Raw genomic sequence first — 23,235 nt, 5'->3', positions numbered from 1 at the left:
TCAGCCATTATTTCCTCAAATACTCTTTATGCCCCTTTTCCCTTCTATTCGCCTTCTGGAACTTCCATGACTTGTATGTTGTTGTGCTTAATGTTATCATTCAACTCCCTGAATCCCTGCTCAATTTTTTCCCATTCTTTTCTCTCTTTGTTCTTCTCTTTCTTCTATTTCAGCTGTTCTGTCTTCTGCATCACTTATTCTTTCTTCTGTCATTTTGAGTCTGCTGTTTTATGCTTTTTTGTTCCACGGACCCCTTTGCCAGTCAGGTGAAAACCATGGGCCCCTTACTAAGTCCCCACTGTACTGTGTATTATTTAATAAATATGTCATACCCGCACCAACATGTACCCACAAGAATATTGTGTTTTTGAATTTCAGTTCAAGCTCGTGGGCCCCTTGTTAAGAACCCCTGCTCTAATTTTTTTTTTAAGGAGATACCAGGGATTGAACCCAGGGGCTTGTACATGTGAAGCAGGCACTCAACCACTGAGCTACACCTGCTGTGCTCTAATGTGTTTTTTTAAAAAATACTTTTATCAAAGTATATCATTCATACATGAATATGCATAAACAATAATTGTATAGTAAGGATTGTGAGCCTACAAAATAAACATATGTGACATCATATGGGGGTCTCCTACATCATCTGCCCACCAACACTTTACATTGTTGTGAAACATTTGTTACAAACTATGCAAGAGCATTGTCAAAATATTACTACCAACTATAGTCCCTATCTTACATTTGGTGTATTTTTCCCCCAACCCTATTTTTTAAAAATATATCTTTACTACAGAGGTTGTGAACTTGGAAAGCAATCATCCACGTGTGTAGATTTCCCATACAACACTCCTTCACCAACACACCACACCATGGTAGAACATTCGTTACAGATTTTGGGATAATATCATCAGACTATTACTATCAACCATGGTCCATAGCATACATTTGGCACATGTTTTCCATTCACCTCCATTATCAACACAGTACATCTTTGGCATTGATGCAAGAATACTATAGCATTGCTGTTAACCACAGTCTATAGGTCACACCAATTGTAGTTTTCCCATGCTTCTCAATATTCCTACCACCTGCAATAGTGATGTACATCTGTTCTAGCTCACAGAAGGACTCTTTTGCATTTGTACCCTCAAGCACAATCTTCATCCACCTCTGGGTTCACTGTGTTATTCAGTCCCTAGATTATTTAGCTTGCTTTCTTCTAATGTGTTTTTTATCTCACCTATTATGTTCTTCATTCCCATATGCTCTTTTATTTTTCTATTCAGGTTTTCAAATTCTTCTTTGTGCTTGCCCAGTGTCCTCTTAATGTCCTTTATCTCTTTAGCCTGCTCTTTCAACTCAGTGATTTGATTTAGGAAATTTGTATGAACCTTGTTGATTAGTTGTCTCAAACCTTGTGTCTCATGTGGGACTTTGATATATTCCTTTGTGCCATTTCTTCCATTTTCTTAGTATGGCTTGTAATTTTTTTCCTGATGCCTGGGCATTTGATTATGATGGTAAGTTCACTCTGATGCTCAATTTCTCTTGTGTAGGGATTATTGGTGGGAGGCTGAGTGTTACTGCCATTCGCTGATTCTTTGTTCAACCTGTTCTAGCTCTTTAGTATTATCCCTGTTTAGTTGCTCAAGTCTGTACCATGGACCCAGTAATGGGTTGCAGACCCATCTCCAAGGGCCTTTGGGCGGGAGGCTATAAAGGCCTGAAAAAGCCTCTCATTTATTTATGTTTAATTTCCTCACATGCACTTGCTTTGCCCACCAGCAGACGACGCTCCGCAGCAGCCCTCTCTGTTCAAACTCTGGGTCCGAGTGTGTTCCCTGCAATACTGAACACTGACCACAGTGTGACAGAGGATCCTACCTCAAGGCTATTCAGAGCCTCACAAATCAACTTTCTCAGAGGTTCTTCTCCAGCCTTTGCTGGCATCCCCCTCCCTTTTCCACCCCCCTCTGCATCCTTAATAACCAGTCCTGGTTAGTAGGGAGGATGTTTGTGAGAGTTGGATCTCTTTTGTCCCCTGCTGGCTCCCAGGGCAAAAAATGGCCTGGAAGGACTTGTGGGACATAGCAGACCACATTTGTTTGCCAAAAGCAGAATCAGCTTTAGCCTCTGGCCCTCTGTCCTTTGCCACCAGCCAGAGACCAGAGAATTCAAAGCTGTGTGCAATGGGAGTGATGGAATGGGCACCAGCAACTGTAGCTGTAGCTTTTACTCACAGTTTCCCCATCGAGAGTCTTTTCCTTTGCCACTCTCTCTTCTGGGTAGTGTCCAGCCTTACCCTGATGTCCTAAACTCTAAAACATTTTCTTCCCAGACCTGTCGTCTATTTTTCTGGGAGAGAAGTGAGTCCTGTGTCTCTCAAATTCTCCATCTCCCCGGAAGTTCAAGTGTAGGATTTAAAGCCTGCTGAGACACACAGTCCTTGACCTCAGGGGATTATATATTTTTGTTAGCTTGGGGTTGGATCTTTTGGAATATAATGACAGAGATGATTTCATTTCATTTCATTTTTTTGCCCTGAATTGGTCTTTTTTTTTTTTCTCCTTACAATAGGATTTTCAGTTTAGAGCACTGAAGAAGGTGAGACTCTTTGATTCCCCTGAGGAGTTGCCCAAGGAACGCTCGAGTCTGCTTGCTGTGTCCAATAAGTATGGTCTGGTTTTTGCTGGTGGAGCCAGTGGATTGCAGATTTTTCCTACTAAGAATCTTCTTATTCAAAATAAACCTGGAGATGATCCCAATAAAATTGGTAAGTTATTTGATTTATGTTGCATAATAGACAGAGAGGTGTGATGAAATGCTGACGTGGTTCCTTCCCAAGAAATCATTCTAATGTTAAAATTAAGCTGCTATTAGTCCTGAAGTTGACCTCTAAGAAGAATAAGTTCCTGACGGGCTGAAAGCTTTTCTAGGTGTTCTCTTTGCTCCTTTTTATTTCTCTTCAGATGAGTAGTTCCTTCAAGCTTAGAAGGAGGAAGAACATTCCATTATGCCATGCTTTTATTTCTGCTCAGTTGAACTTATGGCTTGGCTCTCTAGAAGGGTTTTGTTGCATAGCTTTTTAGTTGGTACAACAGTACCATCCAAACAAATGTGAATGTGTAGTGTTTGGAGCATTGCTACAAAAAATGTGGGCACAGGACACTATTTTCAAAAAGAGCAACAACCAAAGTTAGTTTCCCTAGGTTGTTTGAGAAAGAGTCCCTGGAATACTTAATGCATTTTTTGAAAGTTAATATTTATCTTCATAATTAGGTATCAGGTAGGTATGTGTGTGTGTGTGTGTAGAGGAAAAAATAATTTAACAAAAGAGTTGTGGCTCTATGCTTAAAACATGCCATTTTCTGCTTCTCTTCTGTTTTTCTTTTTGTAGTTAATAAAGTCCAGAGCTTGCTAGTTCCTATGAAATTCCCTATACATCACCTGGCCCTGAGCTGTGACAACCTCACACTCTCCGTGTGCATGATGTCCAGTGAATATGGTTCCATTATTGCTTTTTTTGATGTTCGCACATTCTCAAATGAGGTAAGGTACTGGCAAACCATAATGTCTACATGGGAACCTAGGGGCATGTCCTGGTATTGCATCATGACTTGGAAGCTTCTTGGGTTGATTCTTGAAGCCTTTGACAGATTAAAATACAGTCATACTTTTAGATAATGCAGGTTTGGTCCCAGACTACCCCAACAAAGTGAATTTTGCAATAAAGTGAGTTACACGAATTTTTTTGTTTCCAATGCATATTTAAGTTATGTTTACATATACTGTCGTCAGTTAAGTGTGCAGTAATGTTATGTTTAATACATTGAATATAGACTTGCTCAAGGCAGAGCTACCACAGAACTCCAATTTGTGAAAAAACAGTCTCTGCAAACCACAATAAAATGAGATATGCCCGTATGGGTAAAAGTATCCTTAGAATTATAGAATCTTAGATCTTTGAGACAGAAGAGCCTTCAAGAGGTTATATAACAACACCACCTGCCCCAAGGTATTATCATTTCTCATTTACACATGAAATAGCCAAAGCCAAAGGAGGCTTAGGTGACATGCCCAAGGTCATAGAATTAATAGATAATGGCACAAGTTCTTATATCCTAGTTCTCTGGCCTTTTAATGTAGTGTTTTTCCATTCCAACCAATTTAATAATGATAATAGTCAGGAATATTGAGTATTTATGCTGATTGTGTATCAGGCTCTGAACTAAGTACTTATTTGTCTTGTTCTCATTCATTCCTACCACAGCCTTATGAAGTAAATACTATTATCTTCATTGTATAGATGAAGAAACATGCTCAAAGAATTTAAGTAACTGTCCAAGGTCCCAATACTATTAAGAAGCAGAGCCAAGACTTTATTCTAGTGTCTGCTATTTTTAATTTGTGTATTCCCTTGTTGGGAGTCCCTCTTGAGTGTGCTAGAATAATTGATTGCCATTTTCCAAGTTGAAATTTTCTGTAGTAAATAGATTGTTGTGTAGAGGTAAATCATTTTCATAGTTGTGGAGAAAAGCAAACTATGATTTGAGAAGACTTACATATTCAATAATTTCCCTGAATATTTAGTGTCTTTATATATTTATTAATTTATTTTTGCTCCTTTGCAATTGTTTTAAAAGGCTAAACAGCAGAAACGCCCATTTGCCTATCATAAACTTCTGAAAGATGCTGGAGGCTTGGTGATCGATATGAAGTGGAATCCCACTGTTCCCACCATGGTGGCAGTTTGTCTGGTTGATGGCAGTATAGCTGTCCTACAAGTCACAGAAACAGTGAAAGTGTGTGCAACTCTTCCTTCCACAGTAGCTGTAACATCTGGTGGGTAATAAAGGCTTTTACTCTATAACAAATAGTAATGGTAATCTACTTAAAATTTAATTTCTGGAAATAAAAGTAGTCTGATTTTTTTTTTTGCAGGGGTGAGGTAGAAATGGAAAGAGTATTCTTCATTTTCTATAGTTAATGTTCTTGGAGCAAACAGATTACATGAATTAACCTATAATTGTTACATTTTTCTGGGGAAAGAAATATTTTTGTGCTACATCTAAAAGGGTTATATTCTGAAAGTCATTTGTACTTTCGGGGAAAAAGAATAAAAAATATCAAATAGTAGAATGATTTCTTGATATTTAAAAACCTCTGTTTTCCCTGTCTCATCTAAAGACTACAGAGCTTTATATACTTTATACCTTTCTGGGCAATATGCCATTGAAAAAGTTCTTAGGTGAATGGCCCAGTGAGGAATCATAATTGCCTTGCATTGTTAAGATGGATTTTATTTTATTTTTTTACTTTACCAAGTAAGAATGATACTTTGTGGACTGAGAGAAGGAATAAGACGTGATGACTATGTATCTGTTTCATAACAGATCTCATTGGTTTGCTCTGTTTTTCTCAGTTTTAAATTGGTAGCATTCTCTTCTTTGTTCAGTATGCTGGAGCCCCAAAGGAAAGCAGCTGGCAGTGGGAAAACAGAATGGAACTGTGGTCCAGTATCTTCCAGTAAGTTCTTAACTTGAATTTAAGAACTTTTCTTACTAAAGTTACCCACGTTTTTGGGGGGGATTTGGAGGTATCTTTGTTGTTTTTTCTATTAAAAACTAATTTATAATCATTGTAACAAATTCATCTTCCCTTCTATCACCAGTCTTTCTTCCAGAGGCATCCACAGTCTATGTGTAGATGGCATGAATTTTTTTTTTTAAGATTTTTAAATTGATTTCTCTCCCCTCCCCCCCTCCCCCCGTCTGCTCTCTTTGTCCATTTGCTGTGTGTTTTTCTGTGTCCGCTTGCATTCTTGTCAGTGGCACTGGGACTCTGTGTCTCTTTTTGTTGCATCATCTTGCTGCATCAGCTCTCCATGTGTGCAGTGCCACTCCTGAGCAGACTGCGCTTTTTTTTTTTGCGCAGGGCAGCTCTCCTTGCAGGGCGCACTCCTTGCACGTGGGGCTCCCCTACGCAGGGGACACCACTGCGTGGCGTGGCACTCCTTTCATGCATCAGCACTTTGTATGGGCCAGCTCACCACAAGGGTCAGGAGGCCCTGGGTTTGAACCCTGGACCTCCCATATCATAGGCGGCCAGGCGGACGCTCTTAACAGTTGAGCCAAATTCGCTTCCTGGCATGGATTTTTTAAACATAAAAATATGATCATAAGGCCAAAACATTCTGAATAAAGGCACAGTATTATTTGTTTCTCTAACAAAGCCCATCTTAAAGGTTCAATTTCTCTACCAATAGACAACAAGAAAAAAGAATGCTTCCATTATTGCACATTCACTCTAATCCTTTCCTTGTGCTTTTCTTAAGATAATATTTACAAATATTCTTCAACATAAATTGCCTTACAAAGAATATAAGTGCATTCAAGCCTGAACACGAAGGAGGAGTTCACTAGGTGACACTGAGGCCTGTGCTGTTGTACATTCCTCCTTGAGAGACTGTTCTCTGGGTGTTGTATTGGGTGGTGGTATAGATTTCCAGTTAAGGTTTTGTTTCTTTCTTGTTATTGCGAAAAATTCTGTGAAATTTGGTATATATTCTTTTAGGGCATTATTCCCTAAAAAGATAATGGAATTGATTTGAATATATTGGTTTGCCGTTTGCCTTTATTTTTTAATTTTTAGTTTTTTGAATAATATTGGGGTCCTTTTTCCAAAGCAGTACATATAGAGCTGCTTCATTTCTTTTTAATACCTGTGTAGTAGTCCATTGAGTGGATGTACCACAATTTACTTATCTATTTCATTATCGATGGCCATCTATATTAGTATCAGTGCTTTTGTTATTATAAACACCCGCATTCCTACATCTGAACATGTTTGTGTGAGTATTTCTATAGGATAAGGTCCTTGAAGTATATACTTCACCTGTTTACCTATTCAGGCTCTTTTGGCTAGGGAGATGAAACATAGGTGGCTTCTAGGGAAACATGTAGTATTTACAGAATTTCACTGGTATAGAGATTGTTTCATTTGATGCTTTTTCCCTATGTCTCTTTCAGACTTTGCAGGAAAAAAAAGTCATTCCTTGTCCTCCATTTTATGAATCAGATCATCCTGTTAGAGGTAACACATTAGCTTTTCTTAATGGACTGACTGTATAATCTGACTAGGTGTTTATTACAGAAATTTCAAATCATGATGAGTTGAACTTACATACCTGCTCAGGGAAGTGTTGATACTTCCTTTATGAATATTCTCATTATTTCATTTACCTGATTGAATTAATGATAATCCTCTGATAGACAACTGTGTATCATGGTAAATTCTATGAAATGGATCCCTACTTTTATTAGAATTCTTCATAATTTGCCCTGATTGTAATCCATCAGAAAAAAATACCACTTTAGAATGTATTTGGGCTTCTTGAGTCTTTGTATCTGTGAATTATATTTAGTCAAGAAACCTGGACTTTTGTTTTAACTGTAGTACATTTTATCCATAGAATGCTAATTTTATAATGTACAGTGGCTATTCCAAACATAAAATTTTTCTGCTGCATCTGGTTGCTGTGATTTTCATTACTGACTTCTTAAAATGTGTGTCTTTCAGTTTTGGATGTGCTATGGATCGGTACATATGTCTTCACAATAGTATATGCTGCTGCAGATGGGACCTTGGAAACTTCTCCTGATGTAGTAATAGCTCTACTACCTGTATGTATATGGAAGGAACATCTTTATTTGCTCTTTGGAAATTATAGAAGCCTTCTAATAAAGTTTGAGCCTTAGGCTTTGGGTTTTTTTTTTTAACTTATTGGTATGATGGTATAGTTTCAGGTGTCAGGTTTCCGTGCTGTATCTGGGGACCATGATTATGATGTTTATATTATATTCTGTTAATTTACGAGTTGAAAATTGTAAAATTTGTCCTTAAATCGCTATAAACCGTGAGTCTTGATAATGTTAATTTGTTAAAAAAATTTTTAGAAAAGCAAGAAAATAACTTGATTTTTAAAATTCATCAAATATTTATTGATTGACCACAGTATGCTAGGAAACTGTTTTGAAGCTCAGAATATAGCGGTGACCAAGACAAAATTCTTGTTTCTGTGGATCTTACATTCTAATGAATGTAGTAGTCAATAAAGAAATAAGTATAGGATCAAGAAATGAGAAATGGGATAGAGAAAATTAAGCAGTGTAAGGGATGGATGATTACTGAGGTGCTGTTTCAGATTGGGTGTAATCACCTTTGATCCTACCACTAAGAAATAACTATAGTTGATATTTGATAAATAAATCTTCGGATTTTTAAAGAATATTAGTAAAGTATAAACAAAATAAAATTGGGAGTTATACTAGTCATTGTTTTTTTTTTGGGGGGGGGGGCAGAGAATGAACCTAGGACCTTACGTGTAGGAAGCCAGCACTCAACCACTGAGCCAAGTCGATTTCCCTGAGTTGGTTTTTTCGTTTGTTTTGCTTGCTGTTTGTTTCAGTTTTTTCAGGAGGCACCGGAAACCGAACCCAGTACCTCCCATGTGAGGGGCGCTCAACTGCTTGAGCCATAGCAACTCCCCTAGTCATTCTTTTTTTTACAGTTTTGTTTTACTTAATGGTAAATTGCAAACATTTTTCTCTATCAGTAAATGAAATCTGTTTGTTTGGGTAGATATCAGTTTATTTAGCTGTTCTCTATTGTTGGATATTCAGGTTGTTTTTAGTTTTTCCCTACTTTAAAGAATGCTGTGATGCTTTTTTTATGTATGTTTTATGTAATTATGTTTATTTATTGACTTTTTTTTTTTAGGATAAATACCTTGAAATGAAATTTCCTGGGTCAAGGGTCGTATGCTTTTTTCTGATAGGCTTTTGAAAACATTGCCAAAGTATCTTTCAGGAAAGTTTTATCAGTTTATACTCCCATCACTACTGGGAATACCAGTTTCTCAATTCCTGTGCCAATATTGGGTAGTACCATTTTTAATCCTTTCCAATCTGATATCTTTTCCTTAGCTCTTTTGGGTTCCTGAAAGGTTGAATTTTTGATGTTTATTAAGATGGCTTATTTCAAGATATCATTAGGATTTTCTTATTCTTAGGGATAATATTAACTCTGGCATTTATTTAACTACTTCTTGTGTTTCAAGTACTGGGCTAGAATCATTTCATTTCACACTTACAGCATCCTTTAAAGTAGATTTAGTAGGTCCTTTGTACAAGTGTCGAAACCGAGTATCAAAGGTTCAGTAATTTGTCCATGCTTGTCCCACAGCCAGTTAGTGGCAGAACAGGGTTTGAATTCAGTTCGATTGATTGCCAGAGTTTATTCTCGTATTACTCAGTGGTGCCTGAGTAGTGTGTCCATATTTTGGGACTTAAATTTTAGTGAATTTTCTCATAAAACTTAAATAGTTTTATCTTTTGAGATCTGTAACTGTGTAGGATTAAGGAAAAACTGCACATGAGCTTTGTTTTGTTTTTTTTTTCCTCATCTCTGTTCATTGTAGAAAAAAGAAGAAAAGCACCCGGAGATATTTATGAACTTCATGGAACCCTGCTACAGCAGCTGCACGGAGAGACAGCACCATTACTACCTCAGCTACATTGAAGAATGGTGAGTGTAGAACTAAGAAGTTGATTCCTGCTCTCACTGTCACATTACACTAGAGGAACTTTTTTTCCACTTTGAATTTTTTTCTTTAAGAGGAAAATAGACTTGAGATGCCCTGAACATATTTTTAGCTGATGCTAAATAATGCTTTTTTGAGTACTACTTCTCCTTCCTCAATTTTGAGTTATTATAGATTGAATATATAATAATTTTAAAAATCCAGTTTTCTCAAAAATCCCTGTGACTACTTATGCAAAAATCTCCCATGGAGAGCAAGTCAATTTGAAAGGTAGATTACTTGAAGCAAAACTTCTGTTCCTATAACTAGATTATTCTACTTATACAATGGTGTATTTATTGTGGATTCTGTCTTTCCTTTGTCTTTAAGTGGATAGGCAGTTAGCTCATTCTCCAGTGTTTTGTCACATGAACTAAAAAAGTTAAGCTTTACATCTAAAATTTTCCTGCTTTTCTTCCACCATTTAGAAAACCTAACCTTCTTGACATCTGGAGAATATTGTCATAGATATTACCAAAGACCCAAATCAAGTTGTAACTGTTGCTGTGTTTGAATTTAATGGTCTTCTGGTTTTATTCTTTGAAGGGATTTAGTGCTGGCAGCATCTGCAGCGTCAACAGAAGTTAGTATTCTTGCTCGACAAAGTGATCAGGTAAAATTTCCCCTTTTGTCACTTGAATGTGAAACTTAAGAAGATTTTGGAGGAAATTAACTGTGTGATTAAGATTTAAATGAAGTTCACATCCCCTCCCCCCTTTTTTTCTTTCCATATCCCTTTTAATGAATTTCTAGATGAGAACAAAGCTTAAATGACAAAGTACCTATAAACTTGAATCTGCCTCTTCCATAGCATTAACTATAATCTACCCTTGATTATGGAAGACAGACCTGCAGATAGGAGCAAATTGCGACTAATCAGAAATAATTTGAGTTTGAAAACCATTAGAAAGAAAAATGCACCTCTGCACATAAACACTTTACTTTGTCCTCTTTTCAATGAAGAGATAGGCTCAGGTAGTCATCGTATGCCATCCATTTATAGATTATGCAGAGAGACTACGGGGAAGATGAGATGAAAGGGAAAACATTTCTTTTTTTAAAACTCTCTTGAGTTTAAAAATGTTTTGTACACTATTGGAAATAAGAAATAAGGACTTTCCTTACACAAATACTAGAACTTCTTCAACCTTTCAACATTTATCCACCATTTTTGGTGGCAGGGTGGCCCACTGTAAGTGACTTTCATAGTGTCTGGGGTGGACCTCTTTTGGAACATAGGCCAGAGTTCAGCAGTCTGATATGCTGCTCTAGGAATACCTATCTTGGATTGACTTCAGTTATATATATATATTTTTAAAGATTTATTTTATGTGTTTATTTTGCCACCCTCCCCCCCCCCACCTTGTTGTTTGAGGTCACTGTCTGCTCTCTATGTCCATTTGCTGTGTGCTCTCTGTATCAGCTCATCTTCTCTTTAGGAGGCACTGGTAACCAAACCTGGGCCCTCCCGTGTGGGAGAGAGGCGCTCAATTGCTTGAGCCACCTCAGCTCCCTGGTTTGTTGTGTCTCTCATTGTCTTTCCTCTTTGTGTCTCTTTGTTGCATCATCTTATTGCGTCAGCTCGCCGCGCCTGCCCGTTGCGCCAGCTCGCCTTCTCCAGGAGGCACCAGGAACTGAACCCAGGACCTCCCATGTGGTAGGCAGAAGCCCAGTTGCTTGAGCCACATCTGCTTCCCAACAGTTTCTTAATAGCACAAATATTTTATGTAGTCACACGTTAAAAATATACTTTTTTTTACTTTTATCAATGTTTTCTTTTTAACGTAATTTCAGTATATGCTTTAAAAATCAAATAGTGCAGAAGGGCTTACAAATGAAGAGTCATTCCTGTCCCACCCCTTCCTGTTCCTGTTCTGTTCTGTAGTGGAGACTATTTTTAACTTGTAAATGTTTTCTTTTAATGGTACCTCCTTATCCTTAAATAATATCTTTTTTACTAGTTATTGATGATTAATTTTAGACCTTATTGATTGTTAAGGTAAATGAGGATTTGGCTCACATATGTCCCCAAATTCTCTCTCTTCTCTCTCAGTTATAGCACTGTTTTAATTTTTCTGTTGGTTACTTTTAACTTTAGTTTTTTAAAATTTTTTTATTTTATAACTTTATTTATTGTGGAATCACCATGTACATATCTCTTGATCTTCTACTTTGTGAGAGGAGTGTCTTAGCACCTTCACCCTTTCCTTTAGCATATCTCCTCCCCCACTCCTGCCTTCCAACTATTGTCATCTAGGTCTTTTCTTTCCCAGTATCAAAATTGATGCTGTTTACAGTCTGTTCCATAACCATTATTAAGTCTTATTTGTTTTGTATAAGTATTGTTTTTAAAAGTTGAAAATAAGTTTTATTATATTATTGTGAATACATGAATGTTATTCACTGCATAACTAAGTTGTGTGGTATAATTTATATTCCTTTGCCTGGCAGCTTTTTGTTGTCATCTGTTACTTACTGAGTATTATTCCCCTTTGTTTTCATGCTACCCAGTTATAGTCAACACTTAAACTTATATAAAATGTTACTGATTTTTTTAAAGATCAGGAATCATTTGTTGGAAGACTAGAGCCCACCCAGAAAAGCCAAGTAACAGCAGAGTTTATTGAAAAGATCTAGAGACTTTTCAAGGAATGCTGGGCCAGGAAGACTGACCAGGCTAAGGAACTGACACCAGTAACTAGAAAGACAAGAACTAAGGTTATGTTCTATTTCGGAGGATGAGTTAACACAGGGCATCCGGTCTAACTTTATAGGCTTCTCTGTTCAGGTCTCCAGCAGAGATCAACTGGAGTTTTTGCTTCCAGTCCAAGATTTCTAAGGGCAGGTGTTGACTGGGCTTAGTGCGGCTCTTGGATTTGCCCTCTTTGGTCAGGAATATACCCTAGCTATGGTAAGGTGGTACCTCAACAGGTGTTCACTATGGTGATTGTTTATTTACAAGGCAGGGACTTGATACATTAAAAACAGATAGACGGGCTAGTTTGGAACATTGACCTTTCACTTGCTGGAATACTTAGGGCTTTTAAACCATTTTCCCAGATTGCAGAGCCTTACAGTCAACTCCCAACTCCTAACAAAGTAAGTCTTCTTTTTTCTTCTCATCTATTTGAATGATGCTAGGAGGAACCAATGTAAAATTCTAGTCAACATAGCATTTCCTTCTTTTTTTCAGATTAATTGGGAGTCTTGGCTACTGGAGGATTCTAGCCGAGCTGAACTTCCTGTGACGGATAAGAGTGATGACTCCTTGCCCATGGGAGTTGCCATAGATTATACTAACCAAATGGAAATTGCCATCAGTAAGTGTAGCCTGATGTTTCATGCAGAAATATTAGAAATATCTTTCTAATGCTGGTTGATATTGAAAAGCCAGTTATATATGTTTATGATAGAGTCTACCTTCGGGACCCCTTTAACTTCTGCACACTTCTATTTGCACTTCTACTTGAACTATAAAGTATATTGTGATAACACTAAACTTATTTGTATGGATACAATTGAAGAGACCAAGTGTAGGCACCCACTTTTATGTGTGTGTGCACACTCACATGCGTGTGGTACACAGCTTTAGAATATGATTGATATATAGAACATGTTCTTAGGCAGAAAAGATAACACCCGAAAATGGGAGCAGGGACTTTTTAAACCACACATGCCTTAACCTGGAATTGAGAATCAATGATCTAGAGACAAATCTTTGAACTCTAAAGATTCAGATGAGTTCCCTATGCCCCAGCATTTTATTGTGAAATGGAAAAAAAATGGAAAGAATTATACCCTGGATACCTATATGCTAGATTCTAACAATAATATTTTAATATATTTGCTTTATTATGTACCCATCTCTGTCCATCCATCAGATGAGATTTCCTTCCCCATTATTGTGGAGCAGTATATTTTTAATTCAGTATATTTGAAAAAAATATAGATAAGTATAAAGATATCAACCCTGAACCACCAAGCCTGAGTTTTCTTTTTTTTTTTTTTTAAGATTTATTTATTATATTATTTATTCCCCACCCCTTGTGGCTTGCTTGCTGTCTGCTCTCTGTGTCCATTCGCTGTGCTTTCTTCTGTGTCTGCTTGTCTCCCTTTGTTGCGTCATCTTGCTGCACCAGCTTTCCATGGGTGCGGGCCATCAGCTCTCTGTGGGTGAAGGCCAGCTTGCCTTCACAAGGAGGCCCTGGGATGCAAACCCAGGGCCTCTCATATGGTAGACAGGAACCCAGTCGATTGAGCCACAGCCGCTTCTCCTGAGAGAGTTATTTTCGTGCTTTTATTGTATCTTCCACCTAACCATTAAGCACTAAAATGACAAGTTTTCTTGTCTGTCTCTCTCCCTATTAGACTCTTATCCTCCAGGGCAGGGTCTCTCTCCATTTCACCTCTCTGCTCTCAGCCCCTACCATACATAAAAATGTATTTCTTAACTCAAAGAAGAAAATAAAAATTATAGCCATACTATTAGAGCAGTGATTCTCACTCTTTATTATTCTATAGAATCGTGTAGTTTATTAAGAATGCAGATTCCTGGATACCAGAGATTCAGACTCAGTACTTTGGGAGTGGACTCCATGAATCTTTGTTTTTAACATAAACCTGATATTTCTGATGGTGATTTGCATCCCATGTTTTGTGAATGAATAAGTTAGATGGCCCCTACAAATGTTTCAGAGTACTTAACTTCTAATTTGTGTTTTAATACTTTAATACCTTACTCATTTATCTTTATTGTTATACTTAGATAATTAGTTCACATGCAACAAGTATATAAAATATATAATTTTTTTGTTATTACTACATAAGGTATTTCCATCAAAATTGCTTCATTAAGTTGCATTTCAATATTATGTCTTGGGTTTTATTGAAGTATATTAAAAGAATCAGAATCTGTATATTGTATGTGCTACTTAAGCTATAGAAATGTTTTCAATGAAATAAATACCTGTTATCAAGAGTTTCTTAGATAAATTTCTTTTGAAATTTGGTGTTTGGAAAAACTTTGCTTCCCTTGAAACCACTGGCACTTTCTAAAAATGAGAATTATGAAACCTATTATTTCTCTTTTTACTTTGCTTTCCCAAAGAAACTTGGAGCCAGATTTAAAGCTTTATTTTAGCAACAATGTATTCTTCATTACTCAGGCCTTCAGTTTCAGTAATTTATTTATTTTTAACTGTACCAATTCTGTTCTTACTACTTTTTAAAGTATCTTTTCACTGTTAACCATCTGATCATTTTGTGGAAAGAGGTTTATTATACATAAATGCAAGGAAAAATAAAAGGGAAGCAAAAAAATTCTACCATCATTTAAAAGTCAGATAACTTTGAAACATTTTTCCCTTTCTCCCAGAGTGAAAACTCGTTTCCATAATATCATGTATCTCCTGATTTTCTGTATCCGGTGAAACAGAATTATGACATAAATACCACTGCCAACAAAACAACATAATACGTAAAAGTCAAGATTTCTTTGCAGTTCTTTTTGTGCTAGAATGTATCCCACCAGCATATTGTGTGCTAAAGTTACTTTTTTTCCCCCTGTGTGGTTTGTTATCAGTTCCACATCTAGTAGTGTTTTTTTAAAATCTTTGACTTTTAATTTTTCAATGTGTAAAATGTTTATACGTGGTTAAAAGTCAAAACTATGGAAATGTGCACTCCAAGAAGTTCCCATCCCATCCCTATCCTTCCCCATTCTAATCCTCCCCTCACCATAGGTATTTAATTAGTTTAATTGTTTTGATTAGTTTCTGGTTTATCCCTCCTTTACTTTTTTTTGCAGAAAAAGCATACACACACAGTATACAAGGCTTCCTATTTCTCTACCAACACTTGTTATTTTCTGTTTTTTCAATAATAGTCATCCTAGTGGGTTTGCAGTAGTATCTCGCAATTTTAGTTTGAATTTCATTCATGGCTAATGATGTTGAGCATCTTTTATATGCTGATATCTTTTTAAATCCTTGGCCCATTTTTTAATTAGATTTTGTCTTTTTGTTGTTGTTTCGTAGGAGTTCTTTATGTATTCTAGGTATTAAATACTTACCAGATACATGGTGTATTAGTCAGCCAATGCTGATGAAAAATACCAGAAATCAGTTAGTTTTTATAAAGGATATTTATTTAGGGTAGAAGCTTACAGTAAACAGGCCATAAAGTGTAAGTTATACCTCCCTTACCAAAGTCTTTTGCCATGTGTTGGGGCAAGATGGCTGCTAAGGTCTGCCAAGAAAGAGTTCAGGTTTCCTGTGTCCTCTCTTCCCAAGGTGTGTTTCTCTCCAGGCTCAGCTTCTGTGCTCTCCACAAGGCCAGCTGTAGACTATACAGTGAACAGGTCTATCTCTCTCCCCCGGGCTTCTGACATGTCTAAGGAGCCATCTTTATTCCTCTGTGTTCTTCTATGTGTTCACTTCCCAGGCTCCGACTCAAAAACTCCAACCTACCTTCTCTGTGGTGTGGATTCTCTGTGAGTTCCCACCCACCAAGGGGTGGAAACTCAAATCCTATTGATGTGGCCCAATCAAAGCCTTAATCATTATTTAATCAAGTAAAAGTAAAACCTCTGAATCCAGTACACTCTAATATGCCCATAGGAAAAGACCAGTCTACAAACATAATCCAGTGTTTCTTTCTGGAATTCATTGGTAATGCCGAACTGTTACTCATGGTTTCCAATTTTCTCCCTTTCAGTTGGTTGTCTTTTCACTTTGTCTTTTCTTTGTCCTTTATTTGAGATATATATTGCAGATATTTTCTCCAAGTTTATAATTTGTCTTTTGACTTTGCTTATGGTGTTTCTTACCATGCTGTGGTGTTCGTTTTAAGTCAAATTTATTTAAAGTCAGATTATATCAAAACTCTTTATTTCCTTACTCAGGAATCTGCAGAAAAATGGTGTTCTCTCTCTGTGCTCTTAAAATTCAGTGTCAGAGGAGTGAAGTAATCTTTACATGAATTGTATATATATATTTTAATTGAATATTACATTTTTGTGTGATAGTTCTTAAGCAGTTTCATTCCATATTTCCAATTTACCTTACCTTATGCATGGTCTGTTCCCATCGCCATAGTTCATGTTTGGGTCAAAACATTATGATTCAACTTTGAGTCAATATAAAGTAGCTTGACCCGTTTTTCTTTGTTCTGCTGTTTGCTTTCCAAAGAGTCTAATCTGTCACTTCTCTAGTAAATTAAGCACTCCCTAGAGAGTCCTGTCTTGGTCAGGGTAATTCTGAACCTAGCTCTTAATGGGATTGTAGCTGAAAGGGGTAGTCTAGGGATGTAAATGTCAATTGAAAGAAAGCTAGAGAATAATCTAGAGACTGAATAACACAGTAAACTTGAAGGTGGAGGAGGATTGTAGTTAATAAATAATACGAATGTAAGAATGTTTTTTGAACTAGAACAAATGTATATCATTATTACAGGGTAATAATATGGAGATGCGTGGGGAAAAATACAATTAATGTAACTTATGGACTATAGTTAATAGCAATATTGTAATACTTTTGCATCAATATAAAAGAAGGTACTGTGTTAATAATAGGAGAGTATGGAAAAAATATACCACATGTACACTACAGACCATAGTTAATGGCAGTAGTCTGTTTATGTTCTCTCATAATATGTAACAAATATACCACTTTGGTGGAGGGGTATTGAATGGGAATTCTGCACTTTTTTTTTTTTAAGATTTATTTATTTATTTATTTCTCTCCCCTCTCCCCCCCAGTTGTCTGTTCTATTTGCTGCATGTTCTTTGTCCACTTCTGTTGTTGTCAGTGGCACAGGAATCTGTGTTTCTTTTTGTTGCGTCATCTTGCTGTGTCAGCTCTCTGTTTGTGTGGCGCAATTCCTGGGCAGGCTGCACTTTCTTTCGCACTGGGCAGCTCTCCTTTCGGGGCTTGCGCATGGGGCTCCCCTACGGGGGGACACCCCTGCATGGCACGGCACTCTTTGCGCACATTAGCATTGTGCATGGGCCAGCTCCACATGGGTCAAGGAGGCCCAGGGTTTGAACTGCGGACCTCCCATGTGGTAGGCGGACCATGTGGTAGGGTAGGCCCTAACCACTGGGTCAAGTCCGCTTCCCAAATTCTGCACATTGTGCATGATTATTTTATAAGTTCACAACTTCTCTAATGAAAAATAGATATTAAAAAAAAACAACAACTGAGGGAGCTTTGGAAAAGTAAGACCACCACAGGATTGAAACAATTTCCATGCAGGGCATAGCAGGATGGTGGCCATCTGAAAATGACAGTCTCTGTCTTTAAATACTGTTGCATAAAAGGCTGTTCAGATCTGAATCAGAACAAACTGGCATAAGCTGCTATTGAGATGATTGCATCAAGCCCCTTCTTGTGTTTAGAGTGGTCTTTCCCTCCCAGGACCAGGCTTGGCTCTTGCACTTTATAATATTTTTTTCTTTTTGAACAGGTGATGAAAAGACTCTTCCTCCTGCTCCAGTTCTTATGTTACTTTCAACAGATGGTGTACTTTGTCCATTTTATATGATCAATCAAAATCCTGGGATTAGGTCCCTCATCAAGACACCAGAGCAGCTCACATTAGAAGGGGAGCGACAACCCAAGTCGTCAGGTACGTGGCTCTCTGCTTTGACAGAAAGGAAATATTATTGGCTTGTACAGGAGTATTCTTAAGGATAAAAACTCTGTAAGAACGTATAATCTAATCATTATCTGACCTATCTATATTAATAAGTCATGCCATAATCTTTTCCTTGAATATACATACATAGATTTTCTTTTCCTCATCACCAAAATTTATTCTCTTACTTTATTTTAGAGAAAAAGGAGGAACAGCCAAGTAGTTTCATCATCTTATTTACCAATGATGCCCTATTTTAAGAACTTATATTATATAATCTGAATCCTAAAGACACTGTGTTTAATTATTGGGGATTGGTTAAATAAATGATTGTATACATTTATACATACAGTGCATATAATACATGATTATAGTAAAATGCTATGTAACTATTTAAAAAGTTATAAAAATGTATTTACTAGATATTTATATATAAGGCACCTGATGTATACAGTGAAATGCCATGTAACTATTTAAAATGTTATATTTATTAATAAGGAAAGTGAGCGGAATATATTATAAAGAAAACACTATACTGTGTGACTGCTTTTCTTATTTTAAATATATATACACATAGAAAAATGACTTGAAAGATGGTTATTGAAATCTGAACAGTGGTTATTTCTAGGTATAAGGAACATGGGGGTTTTATTTTTTATCTATACTTCGAAATTCTTTAGATTTGTTTTTGCCTCCTTTTTGAAAAAAATAAAATAATCCATCTTTATTGGAGAAAAATGAGACTTTACAAAATCACTTAACACATTTGTCAGGCAACAATCACAGTCAACATTTTGGTACATATTTCTTTATGCACACTTGTAAATACTCATCAGTATTTTCAAAAATATTCACAGTGATGTTTATCACATGTGAGAAGAAAATATAAAATCTTTCCAAGAGCATTTCATGTGTTTCATATTTTGGAAGTACACAAATATTTCTCTTTTTGAACTCTATGAATATCTATATATCTTTATCTATATCTATATCTATCTATCTATCTATCTATATATATATATATATTCACATATGTAACTAATAAGGTTTTTCTCTTCTGGTATGGCTAAAAAAGTCCAGAGTGTAATCAATTCCATATCTAAAGAAAAATAGGTTGACAAGTTGGGTTTGAAAAGGTTGGCAGTACTTAAGGTGTATTTTCTTGCTCCTTCCCCATGCAGAGTGAGTTGTATATTATAAATCAAGCCGCTTAGCTACTTGGTCTCCTACCAGTTGGCAGGGTAGCTCCAAGTAATATACTGTCTGGCTTGCATATATTCTATCAGTGTTGTTTTATTAGGATATCACATTATCTACGGTGTGTGTTCTTTGAGTTGGTGTTTTCTTCCCACCACCACCTTCCTTAAGTGGTCTTGAGTACCATGAACTATCCATATGCAGTGGCCTGGTCTGTCTGTAACTGGCTTTGCACCCTGTATAACCGGGAGACCATAAGGTGAAGTTTGTTTCTGAGTACAGGTCCATGTGAGGGACTTTGTTATTAGCCCATTAAACCCCTGAATCCAGACACCAGATTTACTTTTGCATTTCCTAGAGAAAATCCCTTCATCCCTCTTGGCTATTCAAGAGTTAACAGCCATGTTCAGATGGGTGGAAAACAGCCATGGAAGGACGAGAAGGTCTGTTCTGTCAGCTTGCAGTCTAGCTAAAGCCTTGGTAATGGGTTCAGAAGACATTGGCATATAAAGATGGTTCCATTCATTTCCACTCTGTAGCTTCAAGGATGCTGTATTGAATGATCAAGAGAAGCAGTGGTACAATCATTTTCAAAATATTAGGTATTTCTCAGTGAAAAAATACCTATGGTTTCTTTAGGTCTAGTATCTGTTTTTTAAGTTGATCTACCTAATGTGCATGGAAGTAACTAATATTTTTATCTCTGGCTTTAAGGAAGGTAGTTGCTGGCTTTAAAATTACCAAGAGATAATAAGATGTATCTCCTTAAGAGAATGGATTTCCTCTATTATACTTTCATAAAAGTGACAGTTTCTTTAGGTCTATATTTTCATGAAGTGGTATTTGCCTATTTGTATCCTAAGTATTTTTCACTACTATAGACATACTGTCTTCCAGGAAGATAAACTGTGTGCTCTCAGCCAATTTACAAGAATTAAGACTCTAATTAATATAAACAGAAAATATATTGACTCAGAAATATTCCTTTCTTGTTTATTTAGTTACTTATTTAACTTAGAGAATATGTTTGCAATTCAAAATGCTTGAAAACTAGCCTTTGGTGTATTTTCTTCCATTGGTCCCTCCTCCTACTTTTCTGTTAAAATTTAAAGAAAAATCATTTTAAATATTTTAAGTGTACAATTCTCTGACATTAAGTGCATTGACAATATTGTGTAACTTTCACCACTATTTGCAGAACATTTTCATCTTACAAAACAGAAACTTATGCCTGTTAAGAAATAACTTCTCATTCCCTCACTCCCCATTCTCAGTAACTAATATTCTTCTTTCTGTCTTTGTAAATTTGCTTATTTTAAGCATTTTATAGCAGAGAAATCCTTTTTCATCTGCCTTATTTCACTCAACATGTTTTCACATTTCAACCATGTTGTAGCATGTATCAGCACTTCATTTCTTTTTATGCCTGAATAATATTCCATGTATGGCTATACCACATTTTGTTTCTCAATTCATTTGTGATGAACTTTGACTTGCTTTCACCTTCTGTCTATTGTGAATAATGCTTCTGTGAGCTTTGGTGTGCAAGTATCTGTTTGAATCCCTGCTTTCCATTTTTTGGATAAATACCTAGAGATGGAATTGTAGGATAATAGGGTAATTTTTTGTTTAACTTTCTGAGGAACCACCAAACTATTTTCAACAATAGCTGTACCATTTTACATTCCCATGAAGAATTTTGAGGGTTCCTCTTTCTCCACATCCTTGCCAACACTTGTTATTGTCTGGGTTTTTTTCCACTAGAAATAATAATAATCCTAGTGGATGTAAGGTGGTATCTTGTTGTTTTGATTTGTATTTCTCTAATGGCTAATGACGTTGAGCATCTTTTTTAAAAAAATATTTTTAAAATTTATTTTTAAAAGATACATAGATGACACAAAATTGAGCATCTTTTCATATGCTTATTGGTCATTTGTATATTTTTGGAGAATTGTCTATTCATATCCTCAGTTCATTTTTCAATTGGGTTGTTTGTGTATTTGATGTTGAGTTGTAGGCATTCTTTTTATATTCTGGGTTTTAAACCTTTATGAGATGTATGGCTTCCAAGTATTATCTCCCTCTGTAGGTTGTCTTTACACTTTATTGGTAATTCCTTTGCTTAACGAAAATTTTCAATTTGATAAAGTTGTATTTATTTTTTCTTTCGTTGCTTGTAATTTGGGTGTAAAATCTAAGAAACAATTGTGTACTACAAGGTCTTGAAGATATTTCCCTATGTTTTCTTTTAAGAGTTTTTTTAGTATTCACTCTTATATTTAACTAGCTGAGCCACTTTTTTTTTTCTTATTAGAGAAGTTGTGGATTTACAAAACCATCATGCATAAAATACAGGATTCTATATATCATTCCACTATCAATACCACGTATTGGTGTGGAACATTTGTTACAATTGATGATAGCAGGTTTTTATAATTGTACTGTTAACTCTAGTCCATAGTTTAACTTAGCTTTCACTGTTTGTGTGGTATAAAAAATAAATAAAATCCATGGATTTTAAAAAAAAATTTTTTTCTATTGCCATATATAAAATCTTAACATTTCCCCTTTTAATCATATTCACATAATATATTTCAGTGCTGTTAATTGTGTTCACTGTTGTGCTACCATCCCCACCATTCATTACCAAAACATTTCCATCATTCCAAATAGGAACCCTGTGTATTTTAATCCTTAATTAACTTCACATTCCCTATCTGCACCCTATCCCCTGGTAACCTATATTCTAGATTCTGACTCAGAGTTCACTTATTCTATTTGCTTCAAATCAGTGAGATCACACAGTGTATTAGTCAGCCGAAAGGGTGCTGATGCAAAATACCAGAAATCTGTTGGCTTTTACAAAGGGTATTTGGGGTGGAAGCTTACCATGACCAGGCCATAAAGCATAAGTTACTTTCCTCACTAAAGTCTATTGCCACGTGTTGGGGCAAGATGGCTGCCAACGGTTGCCAAGAGTTTCTCTCTGGGCTCAGCTGCTTTGCTCTCTCCACAAGGCCAGCTGTAAAATACCAGGCAAATGGCTTGTCTCTCTTCCTGGGGCCTTTGCCATATCTGCTTCTCTGTCTGTTTACTTCCTGAGCTCCAGCTCAAAAACTCCAACATTAAAACTCCAACCTCCCTTCTCTGCAGTGTGATTTCTCTGATTCCCTGCCCAACCAAGGGGGCGGGACTCAACGTCCTACTGATGTGGCCCAATCAAAACCTTAATCATTATTTAATCAAGTGAAAGTAAAACCTCTGAATCTGATACAGTCTAATATGCCCAGAGGAAAAGCCAGTTTACAAACAAATTATTTCTTTTTGGAATTCATTGATAATGCCAAACTACTACACACAGTATTTGTCCTTTTGTGCCTGGCTTATTTTATTGAACGAATTTTCAAGATTCATCCATGTTGCATGAATTGGGACTTCATTCCTTTTTATGACTGAATAATATTCCATTGTGTATATATACCACATTTTCTTTATCCATTCATTAGTGGATGGACACTTGGGTTGCTTCCATCTTTTGGCAATTGTGAATAATGCTGCTGTGAATATCGGTGTGCAAATATCTGTCACTGCTTTCATTTCTTTGGGATATATATATCCAGTAGTGGGATTTCAGGGTCATGGTAATTCTATACATAGCTTTCTGAGGAAATTCCAAACTGTCTTCAACAGCAGCTGTGCCGTTTTACATTGCCACCAGCAATGAATAAGTGTTCCTATATCTCTGCATACTTTACAAC

The 23,235-nt window shown here is 36.4% G+C and overlaps 1 protein-coding gene across 12 annotated transcripts in view; it reads left to right on the top strand.

The window, feature by feature from the left end:
- The window catches only part of NUP214 (nucleoporin 214), a 143,763-nt gene that overhangs the window by 6,410 nt on the left and 114,118 nt on the right, over positions 1 to 23,235 (top strand). For all 12 annotated transcript variants that reach the window (XM_058302202.1, XM_058302207.1, XM_058302210.2 and 9 more), the window contains exons 2-11: positions 2,581 to 2,776; positions 3,401 to 3,552; positions 4,647 to 4,845; positions 5,459 to 5,529; positions 7,032 to 7,095; positions 7,582 to 7,685; positions 9,482 to 9,588; positions 10,190 to 10,256; positions 12,837 to 12,963; positions 18,107 to 18,268. In XM_058302202.1, coding sequence (XP_058158185.1) covers positions 2,581 to 2,776; positions 3,401 to 3,552; positions 4,647 to 4,845; positions 5,459 to 5,529; positions 7,032 to 7,095; positions 7,582 to 7,685; positions 9,482 to 9,588; positions 10,190 to 10,256; positions 12,837 to 12,963; positions 18,107 to 18,268 — 1,249 coding nt within the window. The remainder of the gene's footprint in view (positions 1 to 2,580; positions 2,777 to 3,400; positions 3,553 to 4,646; positions 4,846 to 5,458; positions 5,530 to 7,031; positions 7,096 to 7,581; positions 7,686 to 9,481; positions 9,589 to 10,189; positions 10,257 to 12,836; positions 12,964 to 18,106; positions 18,269 to 23,235) is intronic.

This window comes from Dasypus novemcinctus, chromosome 8 (assembly GCF_030445035.2).
Source record: "Dasypus novemcinctus isolate mDasNov1 chromosome 8, mDasNov1.1.hap2, whole genome shotgun sequence".
Lineage (NCBI taxonomy): Eukaryota > Metazoa > Chordata > Mammalia > Cingulata > Dasypodidae > Dasypus > Dasypus novemcinctus.
The sequence above is the reverse complement of the archived record's forward strand: the minus strand, read 5'-3'. Positions and strand labels throughout refer to the sequence as shown.